The 11,966-nt window shown below is 35.7% G+C and overlaps 1 protein-coding gene across 3 annotated transcripts; it reads left to right on the top strand.

Annotated features, from left to right (window-relative positions):
• Positions 1-136: 136 nt before the first annotated feature.
• On the top strand, positions 137-11,374 carry LOC111793685 (dolichyl-diphosphooligosaccharide--protein glycosyltransferase subunit STT3A). Of its 3 annotated transcripts, none has more exons than XM_023675686.1 (24): positions 137-347; positions 636-698; positions 875-930; positions 1,045-1,116; positions 1,304-1,409; positions 1,497-1,547; positions 2,130-2,225; positions 2,525-2,584; positions 2,715-2,828; positions 3,001-3,087; positions 3,724-3,827; positions 3,941-4,036; positions 4,489-4,609; positions 4,691-4,771; positions 4,867-4,995; positions 5,107-5,337; positions 6,253-6,396; positions 6,535-6,721; positions 7,679-7,776; positions 7,916-7,995; positions 8,110-8,197; positions 8,957-9,046; positions 9,157-9,259; positions 11,057-11,374. In XM_023675686.1, the coding sequence occupies exons 1-23, from the start codon at positions 231-233 to the stop codon at positions 9,217-9,219; spliced, it is 2,334 nt and encodes a 777-aa protein (XP_023531454.1). In that variant the 5' UTR covers positions 137-230; the 3' UTR covers positions 9,220-9,259; positions 11,057-11,374. The 3 variants fall into 3 exon arrangements, with proteins under 3 accessions (XP_023531454.1, XP_023531453.1, XP_023531452.1); XM_023675685.1 differs by lacking the exon at positions 11,057-11,374 and adding an exon at positions 9,558-10,087; XM_023675684.1 differs by lacking the exon at positions 11,057-11,374 and having other exon boundaries at positions 9,157-9,425.
• Positions 11,375-11,966: the final 592 nt, after the last annotated feature.

An 11,966-nucleotide genomic window follows, 5' to 3' on the forward strand; every position in this document is an offset into this window, starting at 1 on the left:
TAAGTTTTATTTTTAATAAGATTATAAAATTTTAATTTTGAATTAGATATTCATTAAAAAAAAAAAAAAAAAAAAAAAAAATACTCGTGGACTTGGGACTTGGACTCCGTAATACTTGTGTTTGCAAAGTCGTTTATATCTCTCTGGTTCTATCTCAGTTGAGTTGCGACCTACTCTTGTTTCGCGGTATCCCCTCTGATAGACACTTTCGCGCCTCTATCCGGCCGTCAATGGCTGTCTCAGTTCCCGCAAAAGGATCAACGCTAAGGGACGCATTTGGAAATGTTCTCTCTGTCTTCATTCTCATCTTGATCGGCGTCCTCGCATTCTCAATTCGGCTCTTTTCTGTAAGCTTTTCGATCTCTCATTTCTCCTCATCCCTTGATCTGACGCTTTCTTAATTATTCATCCCGAACGCCCACAAAGCTGTATAGACAAGCCATGGTTTAGATCAAGGAGCTCCATTTCGCATGGTTGTTGTAAATTATTGCTCAAATGCTGCATCTCTCTCTGGTTTATACGAAACGTGGAGAATTAGTCTATAGAGTAGTCCAAAATCTGTTTTTTGGTTGACTTTTTTAATATGTGTATTACTATGAGCATTTAGTCACATTATTACTTACAATGATTTGCAGGTGATAAAGTATGAGAGTGTTATTCACGAATTTGATCCTTATTTTAACTACCGAGTTACCCAGGTTTGTTTTCTGACTGATACCTGTTCATTTTATTGCTTATACGGAATTCTTATAAAGCTTAAGGCTAGGAGTTTCGGGCTTAGTATGTTAGCTCGCTTGGTAATCTTGCATGCCAACCTCTCCACAATTACCCCTTCAGCTGCACCGGAAGTTAATGTCTGGATTTTTCTTTTCAGTATCTTTCAAAGAAGGGAATTTATGAATTTTGGAACTGGTTTGATGATCGGACCTGGTAACGTTTACTTTTCTGGGCTGCAAATTCTCAGAGCCAAGTCTTCATGGCTTGGACTTTCGTTTCTTTTACCCTAACAGCTTTAAAGTGATTTTGTGTGTTGATGTTCTCTAGGTATCCTCTAGGGAGAGTAATTGGTGGAACCGTTTATCCTGGTCTCACATTAACTGCAGGCACATTATGGCGGTGTGTGTTTGAGAATTTATATTAATCGATTCTGAAATAACAATCCTTCTCATCATCTCACCTGTCTATCAGTTAAGGAGGCAAGCATTCTTTATGGATGTCTCTTCTTAACGAGGTGGAAGAAATTGATAATCCTTGCTATAAATGTCCTATACCGACTAATGTTCTCTTTATTTCTTTCTGCTAGGGTATTCAATGCCTTAAACATTCCTTTATCCGTGGAAACTGTTTGTGTATTCACTGCACCCATATTCTCTGCTTTTGCTTCATGGGCAACTTACCTGTTAACTAAGGTTTGGATTCCTGCACCATGTCATATTTTTTTGACTCATGCCGTGCTCTTTGATTAGTCAAAATAATTCCCGTGCGCTAATTATCAGGAAGTTAAAGGTGCTGGTGCTGGACTGACAGCTGCTGCTCTTTTGGCCATGGTATTTACACATCACTGATATTTCATAAAACCATGAAACTCCACTTATGGACCTCTTTGTAGTCGACTATTATCACAATAACATCAAACACCAACAGTTTGACATTTCCCCATTATCTATAGTTATAATCATTTTAGTTTTTATTCATATGACTTATTTTCCAAATTGCAACATCCAATCAGCTTATTGTAGTGACCTTAGGCTCAGTATGGTGAGTGTTGAGAGTGGAGTGTTTCTTAATGAAATGGTTACTCCTCATTGGTAATAAACAATACTCCCGTGAAGAATAGGCGACTGTTGTTTTCATTCCCATGTGTGATCCACGTCTGATATGTATCATTCTATTTTTATGGCCAAATGCCTGGTAATTGTTCTGTTGTTTTTGTATGAACCAAGCCCTAATGTAAATTTGCTGCAAAATCTCCAAACTCTTCCATGCATGGAGGCTGCTAGACCAGAATGCATCTCTAGATCATGTCTGTCTACTAAGTATTGTGTGCTTGTTTGAAACTGTACAATTGATAGATATGGAAATTCGTAGTTAAGTTGCTGCTCTTTTTTTTCTTTTTTCTTTTTTCACAGGTTCCTTCATATATATCGCGGTCTGTGGCTGGCAGCTATGACAATGAAGCTGTTGCTATATTTGCTCTGATCTTCACTTTCTATCTCTATATAAAGGTCAGATTTTGTTATATGAGAGGAACGTTAAATTTTCAAGGAGAGTGGCATACTTATTTTAATAGTGCTCAAATGCTGTTACTTAAGGAGTTGCTTTGCTGTAGTCAGATTGAGTTACTGGTCGATGGATTTATCTGTATGATGCTTCTCAGATGCTTAATTTTATATTCCCATTATCTTGTTACTATAATAATCATCATTATATTGATAGGAAGCAAAGTTTCGTTGATGTCTGAGCTTACACTGTCTTATTCTGTTCTACTTTACCATACACTGAGTTGGTTACATATGAAATGCAGACATTGAACACTGGATCCCTTTTTTATGCCACTTTAAACGCCATTGCATATTTCTACATGGTAAGATTATTTATGCTTCATCATTTTATAACTTTATTCTTATTTGTCTTCTTTGCATTCTGATATGTTTCATGCATATCTTTTCTGCCTATTTTTTATTTGTTTTCTTTCTTCATGCCCCTCTTTTCAGGTTTGCTCATGGGGAGGTTACACATTCATTATTAATCTTATTCCGATGCATGCACTCTTGTGCATTGTAACTGGGCGCTATTCTCCTCGATTGTATATTGCATATGCTCCTCTTGTAAGTGTCACCTGGCTTAGCTTGGAGTGCCTTTTCCTGATGAAAATTGTAGATTTGAAGCGATTGAATAAAAATCTTCCAAATTCAAAAACATATAATACCTTAATGTAAAAGTTTAATTTATGTGCGAGATTCATTAGCTCATCTTGAACTTATGGATTTTACAATTCAGGTCGTCTTGGGAACTTTATTGGCTGCACTGGTGCCTGTCGTTGGATTTAATGCAGTTATGACATCAGAACATTTTGCATCATTTTTGGTTAGTATTATTGCTGATACTTTGACTGACAAGCTCCAATTATTTTTAGCAAATTGTCTTGTTAATGCTCAAGTTTGATTTTTGTTCCGTCTTTAGCTTAGTTTTTGTGACTAAAGGATTTAATTGCACTTTGCTTTTTTTTTTTCTTTTGTTATTACTGGAGGACATTAATTTGCCGCGCCTTTAAACTATAAGTATTCTAGATTATGATTTTTTTACAACAAGAACTCCAAAGAAGACTGATAAATTTTTAAATATTAACCATCACGGGTAGGCCTAGGGGTTGTAAGGGCCGTGGAAAAATAAGAGGGAACGGGTTCAATCCATGTTGGCCACCTACCTAAGATTTAATATCCCATGTCTTTCCTGTCAACCAAATGTATTAGAATATGACGGTTGTCTGGTGAGATTAGTCTAGGTGCAGGCAAACTGGCCCAAACGCTCATCGATATTAATAAATGAAAATTTAAATATCAGCAAGAAGATTTATGACTAGTAGTGAGTTTATTTGTTTGTTTGTTATTTTTTTTCATTTGACTCAATATTTTATTGATGTGTAATAATGTGAGCAATAGTTTAGTCTCTTAAAATTTGTTTTGCTCATGGCTTGTTTCCTCGTTTCTGGTTTGTTTTCAGGTTTTCATCATTATCCATGTGGTGGCTCTCGTTTACTATATCAAAGGAATTCTCTCCCAGAAAATGTTTAAAGTAGCTGTTACTCTCGTAGTATCTATTGGGCTGTAAGCTTTCTGTGCCCTTCCTCTCCCACAAAAATAAGCTCTCAAACCCTCACTGCTGAGTGTTTGTAGGAGGAATATACAATTGACCTCACCCTTTATTGTTTACTCTTCAGGGCAGTTTGTTGTGCAGTCATTGCGGTTCTGGTAGCTCTTGTTGCTTCCAGCCCAACCAAGGGGTGGAGTGGGCGTAGTCTGAGTCTTTTAGACCCGTAAGAAACCAGCTCTCACAGGATCATGTTGTTTTAATTTAAATTTGTTCATGAATTTTTCTGATAGTTGTATGAATAGAGTGTGATCATGATGTAGCTAAGATTTGATCCTTAATGAAAAAGAATGATGCAAATTGGCATAACGGTTCTCTTGGCTGCTATCCTATCTAACAACATTGTTGATCCTATTTAATTTAATTTGCTTTTCCGGTCTTTTTTCTAACCTTGAGTTGTTAGGATGTAAAACACTTGTTGGGCACTTACGCTCATTTTAACACTTAAAACATTTCAAATTATTCTGTTTGTTTCTCTCCCCTTTTTAACTTTTTAGCATGATCATTGGCATGGGAAAGTGTTTCTTACAGCCTAAATAAGTGGTGTAATATTTTATTTTCTATCTTCATTTCCTGAAACACTCTTCACATTTATTTTGTTTTGCTGCAATCGAACAGAACTTATGCAAGCAAGTATATACCAATAATTGCTAGTGTTAGTGAGCATCAACCACCTACTTGGCCATCTTACTTTATGGACATCAACGTTTTGGCATTCTTGGTTCCAGCTGGTATTATTGTACGTATTTTTTTTAGATTACTTATTGTTTTTAAAATGTTTCAATCATCAGAAATTTACCAAGGTTCTTACCTTTGATAGGCATGCTTTTCACCATTATCTGATGCTAGCTCATTTGTAGTCCTCTACATTGTTACAGCAGTGTACTTCTCTGGAGTTATGGTGAGAACCATTTTCTGACTTCCAAATTAAAAATTTAATCATTTAACGCACATCATCTACCCTTTAACACATTTCTTATTTGGATGATACTACAGGTGCGTCTTATGCTTGTACTTGCCCCAGCAGCATGCATTTTGTCTGGAATTGCACTTTCTCAAGCCTTTGAAGTTTTTACTCGGTCTATCAAGTTTCAGAAGCCCGGAGAGGCACTGGATACACAAGAAGTAAATTTTATTCCCTTGGTGGTGTTGGTTAAGTTTATGTTTGCTATTTTTTTTCCTCTTACAAGACCATCAAAATGGAACTAATGTTGGTTCTTGGATCTTGAAATTAAGGGGGGAGATACCGTCTCTGATGGTGTTGTAGCACAACATGATGTGGTGAAGCCTGAAAAAAGTGAAGATACAATTAAAGAACGACCCTCAAAAAAGAATAGAAAGAAGGAAAAGGAGCCAGTTGAAAAGCCTTCACTCAAGTCCCAAATTCGTAAAAGGCTGCTAGTTTTACCCTTCGCGACATCAATTATTGCTCTTTTCTTACTTATTTTGCTGGGTGCCTTTTATGTGGTAAGTAAAAAATATCTGTCTTTATCTTTTTGGGTACTTTATCACTCCTCTGCTGACGTTAATGATCACAATGTTGATTGAAGCTGCCTATTAAGTTTAAATTGTCCAATTGTTCTACTCTGTTAATATCTTTCTTTGATTCCTTCATTCTATCTCAAGATTTTTATAAGAACTGACGGGGCTTGAAAGGTAAAATAACGAACTTGAACTAAAGAAAGGAAAAGGCAACATAGGCTTCATAGGTATAAAATTAAATGTAAAATAGAAAATAGTGGTAGAAAATTGGTTGCTGCTGTGGAGCAGGATTTTTTAATTTCTGTGCTTCTGATAGCTTCTAACTTGATTTCGTCTTTATGAGGAAACACATTGCCGGTTGTAACAAAATCATCAGTTAAACTATAGCAATGACTCTTCCCGAACATAAAAAAAAAAACTACGAGTTTTTCATTGCTAAAATTAAAGGGGGTCAAAAGGTTGTCTTTGTGAGATTAGTTGAGGTGCATCTAATTTGGTTTAAGCACCCGCAAATATAAAAAGTAACCTATCCTTTCACGCTCTTCTTGATTTGTTCTTGTGTTCTTTGAGTAAAACACATGGTGGCACGTTAGGTACTTTTGTGTTAAAAGCGGATATACTGATAGGTTTAATTACATTTAGAAAAGTGCTATAAATTAACAAAATAATAATAATAACAACAGTATCACAGTTGAATGTGAGAAGATTTCTGATGGTTCTTTATGGCTTTACACTGTACTTAGGAATATGTGCAAAGGAACAGCTATATTGGTCCAAGCTTGCACTTTTATAGCACATAAAACAGAAAACTAATGTTCTCACTTCTTTTGCTCCTTGTTCTCCATTTCTCATACAATATTTATTTACTGACATGGTTTTTGTGTTTACGGGCTGTTGTAGGTTCATTGTGTCTGGGCAGCTGCAGAAGCTTATTCAGCCCCTTCTATTGTTTTAACTTCTCACTCCCGTGATGGTCTCCATGTTTTTGATGACTTTAGAGAAGCTTATGCATGGTTAAGCCACAACACTGAGGTTGATGATAAAGTAAGCTTTAACTCACTCTTATATTTCTACATTGAAATGTTTAGTGCTCCCAAGATCCTACTAAATTTGTTGATAAACTATCATAAGCAATAACTTGTTCTGCGGTGTTGTTGCTTCTTGTTCAAACGTGTTTCCTAGGTTGCATCATGGTGGGACTATGGCTATCAAACTACTGCTATGGCTAATCGTACTGTCATTGTTGACAACAATACCTGGAACAATACCCATATTGCAACTGTTGGTACTGCTATGTCTTCTCCTGAAAAGGCAGCCTGGGAAATTTTCAACTCCCTAGATGTAAAATATGTTCTTGTTGTCTTTGGAGGTTAGCTTTTACTGTTGCAATCCCTATGCGCTGGATTAAACTATGCTATTTTTTTTTGTTATTCATATTTACCTTGTTTCTTGGAGCCATTAGGATTTTTTTTTTCTCAGTCAATTCAGTGAAGTTTTTTTTAAAAAAATTATTTAGATTTCATTAACTGCATCATGTAAACCTTTTGTTTTAATGAACCTGAAGGAGTTACATGAAGGGTATCAAAAAATAAAGGCCAACAGGTTAAACTGTGGCAATGTGTGTGACGAGAACTAGAAAGTATAAGACCTCTAGTAGAGGTGATTGATGACTTCGCTCTTAGTAGTGGAGATTTTTTATTTTTGAAAATTGGTTCCTTCAGGTATTTCCTTGTCAAAGCCCCTTATTCTAGGAACTAACAACCTCATTATTGATATCGAAGTCCTACTGAATGCGTTTTGGAAAATGAAAAGCATGGTGAAAATAGCCCAAAACTGTGGTGCCTTGTGGTGTTCTAAATCATACCTATTTTTTCACTGCTCATACAGTAGGAAATGTTGTGAATTCTATTTCTTGTTTTGAATTCTCATAGGTGTTTCTGACATTACTCTTCAGTTTTTTTATTATCTTAGTTTCAAAAGTAGGGATAAAACTCTTTGAATGAATGCCACGAAAAGAATCATTTAGAGACGTGGGCATGAAGAACTCAAATACTGTTAAGGGGACGCTTATTGAATGGGAGGAATAGGCCAATTAAGCGAAGTATCAGACATCTTTTTGGAGTGTATTTTCTTGTGTTTTTATGCAATTGTACTACTGACAAAATCAGATACCAATTAGTTTTTTTTTTTTTTTTTGACAATTCCTCACAAGAGCATTATGGTATTTTGGTTCTAACCTTACGACCTATAAATGAGAAGTCTATTTTAAATGAATCATCTTAACTAATGAAAATGTGAAGTCTGATTTATTTTGCTGTTTTCGCAGGTCTTGTTGGTTATCCAAGTGATGATATCAATAAGTTCTTGTGGATGGTTCGTATAGGAGGTGGTGTATTTCCTCATATCAAGGAACCGGATTACCTAGTANTGGGAACATGGATATAATTTCTTTATTTTTTGCTAACATACTGAAACTTGAATGCTGGTTTGGCTTGTTTGACTAGTTTGTAAACTAGGTTCTCTAACTTATATTTTGTTTTCTTCGTTTTCTTTCTTGGTAAAGAGAGATGGTCAGTATCGAATTGATTCTCAGGCCACTCCAACAATGCTGAATTCTCTCATGTACAAACTCTCGTACTACAGGTTTGTAATTGTTTAGCAGCCATAATTTTTTAATTTGGCACGGTTCCTTTCTTGGTTTTATAGTTTTTTCTTTTTTCACCATTATAATTCTTATTCTTTTCCGTCCGTTTGTAGGTTTGTGGAAACAGATGGTAAAGGATTTGATAGGGTGAGGCAGACAGAAATTGGGAAGAAATATTTTAAGCTTTCGCATTTTGAAGAGGTAAATAATAAAGTCTTCCAAAGAGGAAAGACCATCTTTTTATTCTCCACAGAAAATTTAACTTTCAAATTTGATTCAAGAATTTCTTTCCCGGGGATTGTAAGATGGAGGATTTGTGATTTGTGTTAAGAAAATATGGGATTTTCATGAAAAAGTAGAAGAGGTAAAAAAAAAATCTCGTCGTTTCTTTTACGGATATTGGACGCTTTCAACAAGCACTCTAATGTATATTTACACAGGAAAAGAAACTATAAAAAAAATTCCAGCTTGTTGAGATAGTGGAGCATTTATAACTATTTAACCCCTTTTTTAATTTCTAATTCTTTAGCTTTTACATTTTAAAGAAAAGATGTTTCATTGTTGCCTGACATTGTAAAAAGGGGAGAGGAAAGCCTCTCAACCCTCCGATGGAAGATTACATAAAATGCTTCCAGTTGGAACCTAAAAGAGAAAGGGGTTAATTTCAAGACAGGGAAGCAAATTTTCACCAAGGGATAATTAACGTAAATTAAATTGTGAAAAAAAAAATGGCACTATCTTTGTTTCTTTGTAGTAGTTCCACTCAATCCAAGTTGTGCGATCTAATTTGATCATTTTTGATAATATGTTTTTGCAATATTGTTAGTATTAATGGTGATCTAGTGTCAATGAGGATTAGCTTAGTGAGTAGTTTTGAGTTTTTGTGACCAGCTGTGTATATTCAAGTTGCCATCCAAAGTACTATTATGTGGTTTCTGATTTGAATATGGATCTTTTTAGGCATTCACCACTCACCATTGGATGGTACGAATCTACAAATTGAAAGCTCCAAAGAACAGAATCAGGGGAAAGACTAAAAAGGCAAAGACGGTATGTACACTTCAACTTCTATTCACTTGGTTAAGCGGACACCAATTTGTTCTAGATTACTGTTGCCATCATCCTTTAATTATTGCTATATGCTGGTTACCAATTTGCAGAAGTCCAGTTCAACTACCAGTTCCAAAAGAAAAGAAACAAAAAAGAGAAATCCGTGGCAATGAAAAATCATCTGATGATGGTGGGACAGCTTTCAAAAAGCATGTAAGCTACATGTCTATTTGACAACCTTGGCAGATACTTGTTGAGGCATTGTGGTAATTTATCTACGGATGGAGAAATTTTGTAGTCATCAATATTTTTCCCTTTCATATATGCCAAGTTTTAACAGGATCTTGAAATATTGACGGCCACAGATCTTTTGACTCTCTTTCTGTGGTGTTTATTCATCAAATTTCTCCTCGTCTCTTGGATGCTTGCTCACGAAGAACCATCCCTCTACCTAGATATGACTAACCAGAACAATTACCATGACTTACTATTGTTCTCTCCTTCTATTTAGGTTGGAAGTTCCCATATTCTTTTCCATTTCCCCATTTGTATGCTGTCGAAAACAGAACGAGAAAACGCTGCAGCTCATGATGAATTCAAACAATAGATTCCTGACTTATTAGGTTCACCGCATAGCTGCCATTGTTTGGACAGAGGATGATAGATGGAACAAGAACCCAACTTTGCTTCTGTGGCAGCACATTCTGCCCCAGGTTAATTGTGAACGATTGTTACAAGGCCTTGCAATCCAACGTTAAATCTTCCAGGGAATTAGAATTGTTGAGTTTTTCTCTTTTAAGATGGAGCTCATTCATCAAGGCTACTGCCCCTCGTGGCCTCATCCATGGTTGAAGTTTCAGTTCCTCCAAAGCATAGGTATCTAATGCTCGAGTGGATGTAATGTTCTAGTTCAGCTATTATATCATGGAGGGGAAAATTTCAACTCATCAACCCAGCAAAATCTTAGGTTGAACTTAATGATTTGATATTCTCCTATGATCTCACTGAAATTTTGTAACGACCTAAGCCCCTCGTTAGCAGATATTGTCTTCTTTTGGCTTTTCCTTTTAAGCTCTCCTCAAGGCTTTAAAATGTGTCTGCTAGGAAAAGATTTTCACTTTTTTTATAAAGGGTGTTTCGTTCTCCTCTAATGTGGGATCTCACAAATTTCTTGCACATTCCATATAATCTCTTTATTATTATGGCTTTTAATATAGTTTTATTGAAAAAGAAAACAAATCTAAATGGGTTTGATCAACCTTCACCTATGTCAACTTAGATTCATCCCTTCTCACAAAAGTCATCAAATTCATCCCTTCTCACAAAAGTCATCAAATACCTGTAAGTGACTTAGATTCATCCCTTCTTACAAAAGTCATCAAATACCGGTAAACTCTACACAGGCATGTAAGACCTCGTGACACTCTAGTTTACTCTAGTTTTCCATGTCTCATCCCTTCTTACAAAAGTCATCAAATACCTGTAAACTCTACGTAGGCATGTAAGACCTCGTGACACTCGAGTTTTCCATGTCATTCATCAGTGAAGAGAAACAGAAAACAAACCGACAAGTTTACCAAGAAAAAAGTGTACAATCAAAGAGGCTGCTGTAATGATAGCACATAATCATCTTTTATTTGAAGATTGCATCATCAATGACATAAAAGGTGGGAAAAGAGGGCTGCAGTTCTCTATTATTGAGTAAGAAGGAAACAATATTCATATTCTTTTTTGCCTCTGCTGATGATAAAATTAGCTGAAGTAGCTTCTTTTCTTTACATTGTCAGTTTATTTGTCTGCATTGAATTCAGTACTAGTCATGAAAGTTCAGCTGAATGGACTCTAATCAAAATGCTGAATGGTGTCTATATTTCATCTTGTACAGCCTCTTCTAGATATCACATGATCAGTCCATTCTTAGTAGCACAAGTTTAAGTTGTGATTGCTTAAACTTCGTTGAAATAAAGTTCCATGGTTTGATGTAGTTATCATTGTACTTTTGTGCTGCAGAAACCACATGTTTGGAAGCCTGGCTGCTAATTGAAAGTTGTAGGGAATCTCGTGGAGAAAATCTGGCGAACATTTTGGCACATCTAAGTGAATGATTTGATATAGAGCCAATGGCATGTAGCCTCACCACAAACACCCTAATTTTCTTTTTGTCAGTCTCTGCTCTGCTTGACCCTTTTTTTTTTGGCTGCTCTCTCTTTGTCTCTGCAATTAGGTGTAATCAATATGGAGAAGCAACAGAAATGTGTTCTGTAATGGAGATTTCCATGCTAAACGGTTGATTGTTCAAGTTGGGCCATAGGGGGAAATATTGAAATACACATGTAGCATCTGTATATAACATGGTTAGATTGAAATTTTATCAAAAAAATTTAGAGAATAAATGAGAGATCCCAAATCGGTTGGAGAAGGGAATGAAACATTGTTTATAAGGGTGTGAAACCTCTTCCTATCGTAAAGCCAAGTTACGGGTCAAAATGAACAATATTTGTTAGCGGTGGACTTGAATAGTTACTGTAGGTATGGAAATTCATTGAACAAAAAATGTGTAGTGATTTGATGTCAGTTTGAATCATGTTTTGTAATTATTTGTGAGATGTTAGTGTTCATCTAGAACTCCATAGAAACAGTGAATCAAACTCCCGACTTACCAAACTTTTTTAAAGGACAAGAACGTTAAGCCACTTGTTAAACATGTTCTACTTTTTCAACGTTCAATCATTTTCTAACCTTTTTTCTCTTTTGTTATTTGAGCTTGACTTTTCTGGCTCTTTATGTTCTCAAAATTTGATATAATCATTTAAATTCCCGAAGTTTTATATTGATATTCAATAGTATTGGGCCTTACAAATGTGGATAGTCACCAAATAGAGCGTCTGTTTTCTATATATTCAAGGGTGTGAAATTCCAT

This window comes from Cucurbita pepo, chromosome LG04, assembly GCF_002806865.2.
Source record: "Cucurbita pepo subsp. pepo cultivar mu-cu-16 chromosome LG04, ASM280686v2, whole genome shotgun sequence".
NCBI classification, from domain to species: domain Eukaryota; kingdom Viridiplantae; phylum Streptophyta; class Magnoliopsida; order Cucurbitales; family Cucurbitaceae; genus Cucurbita; species Cucurbita pepo.

Excerpts from the sequence above, each read along its gene's own strand:
- LOC111793685 (XM_023675686.1), top strand. The coding sequence starts at position 231 with ATGGCTGTCTCAGTTCCCGCAAAAGGATCAACGCTAAGGGACGCATTT. Across the intron at positions 3,828-3,940 it reads CTCGTAGTATCTATTGGGCT|GGCAGTTTGTTGTGCAGTCA; the intron begins GTAAGCTTTCTG and ends TTTACTCTTCAG. Across the intron at positions 4,772-4,866 it reads TGTACTTCTCTGGAGTTATG|GTGCGTCTTATGCTTGTACT; the intron begins GTGAGAACCATT and ends ATGATACTACAG.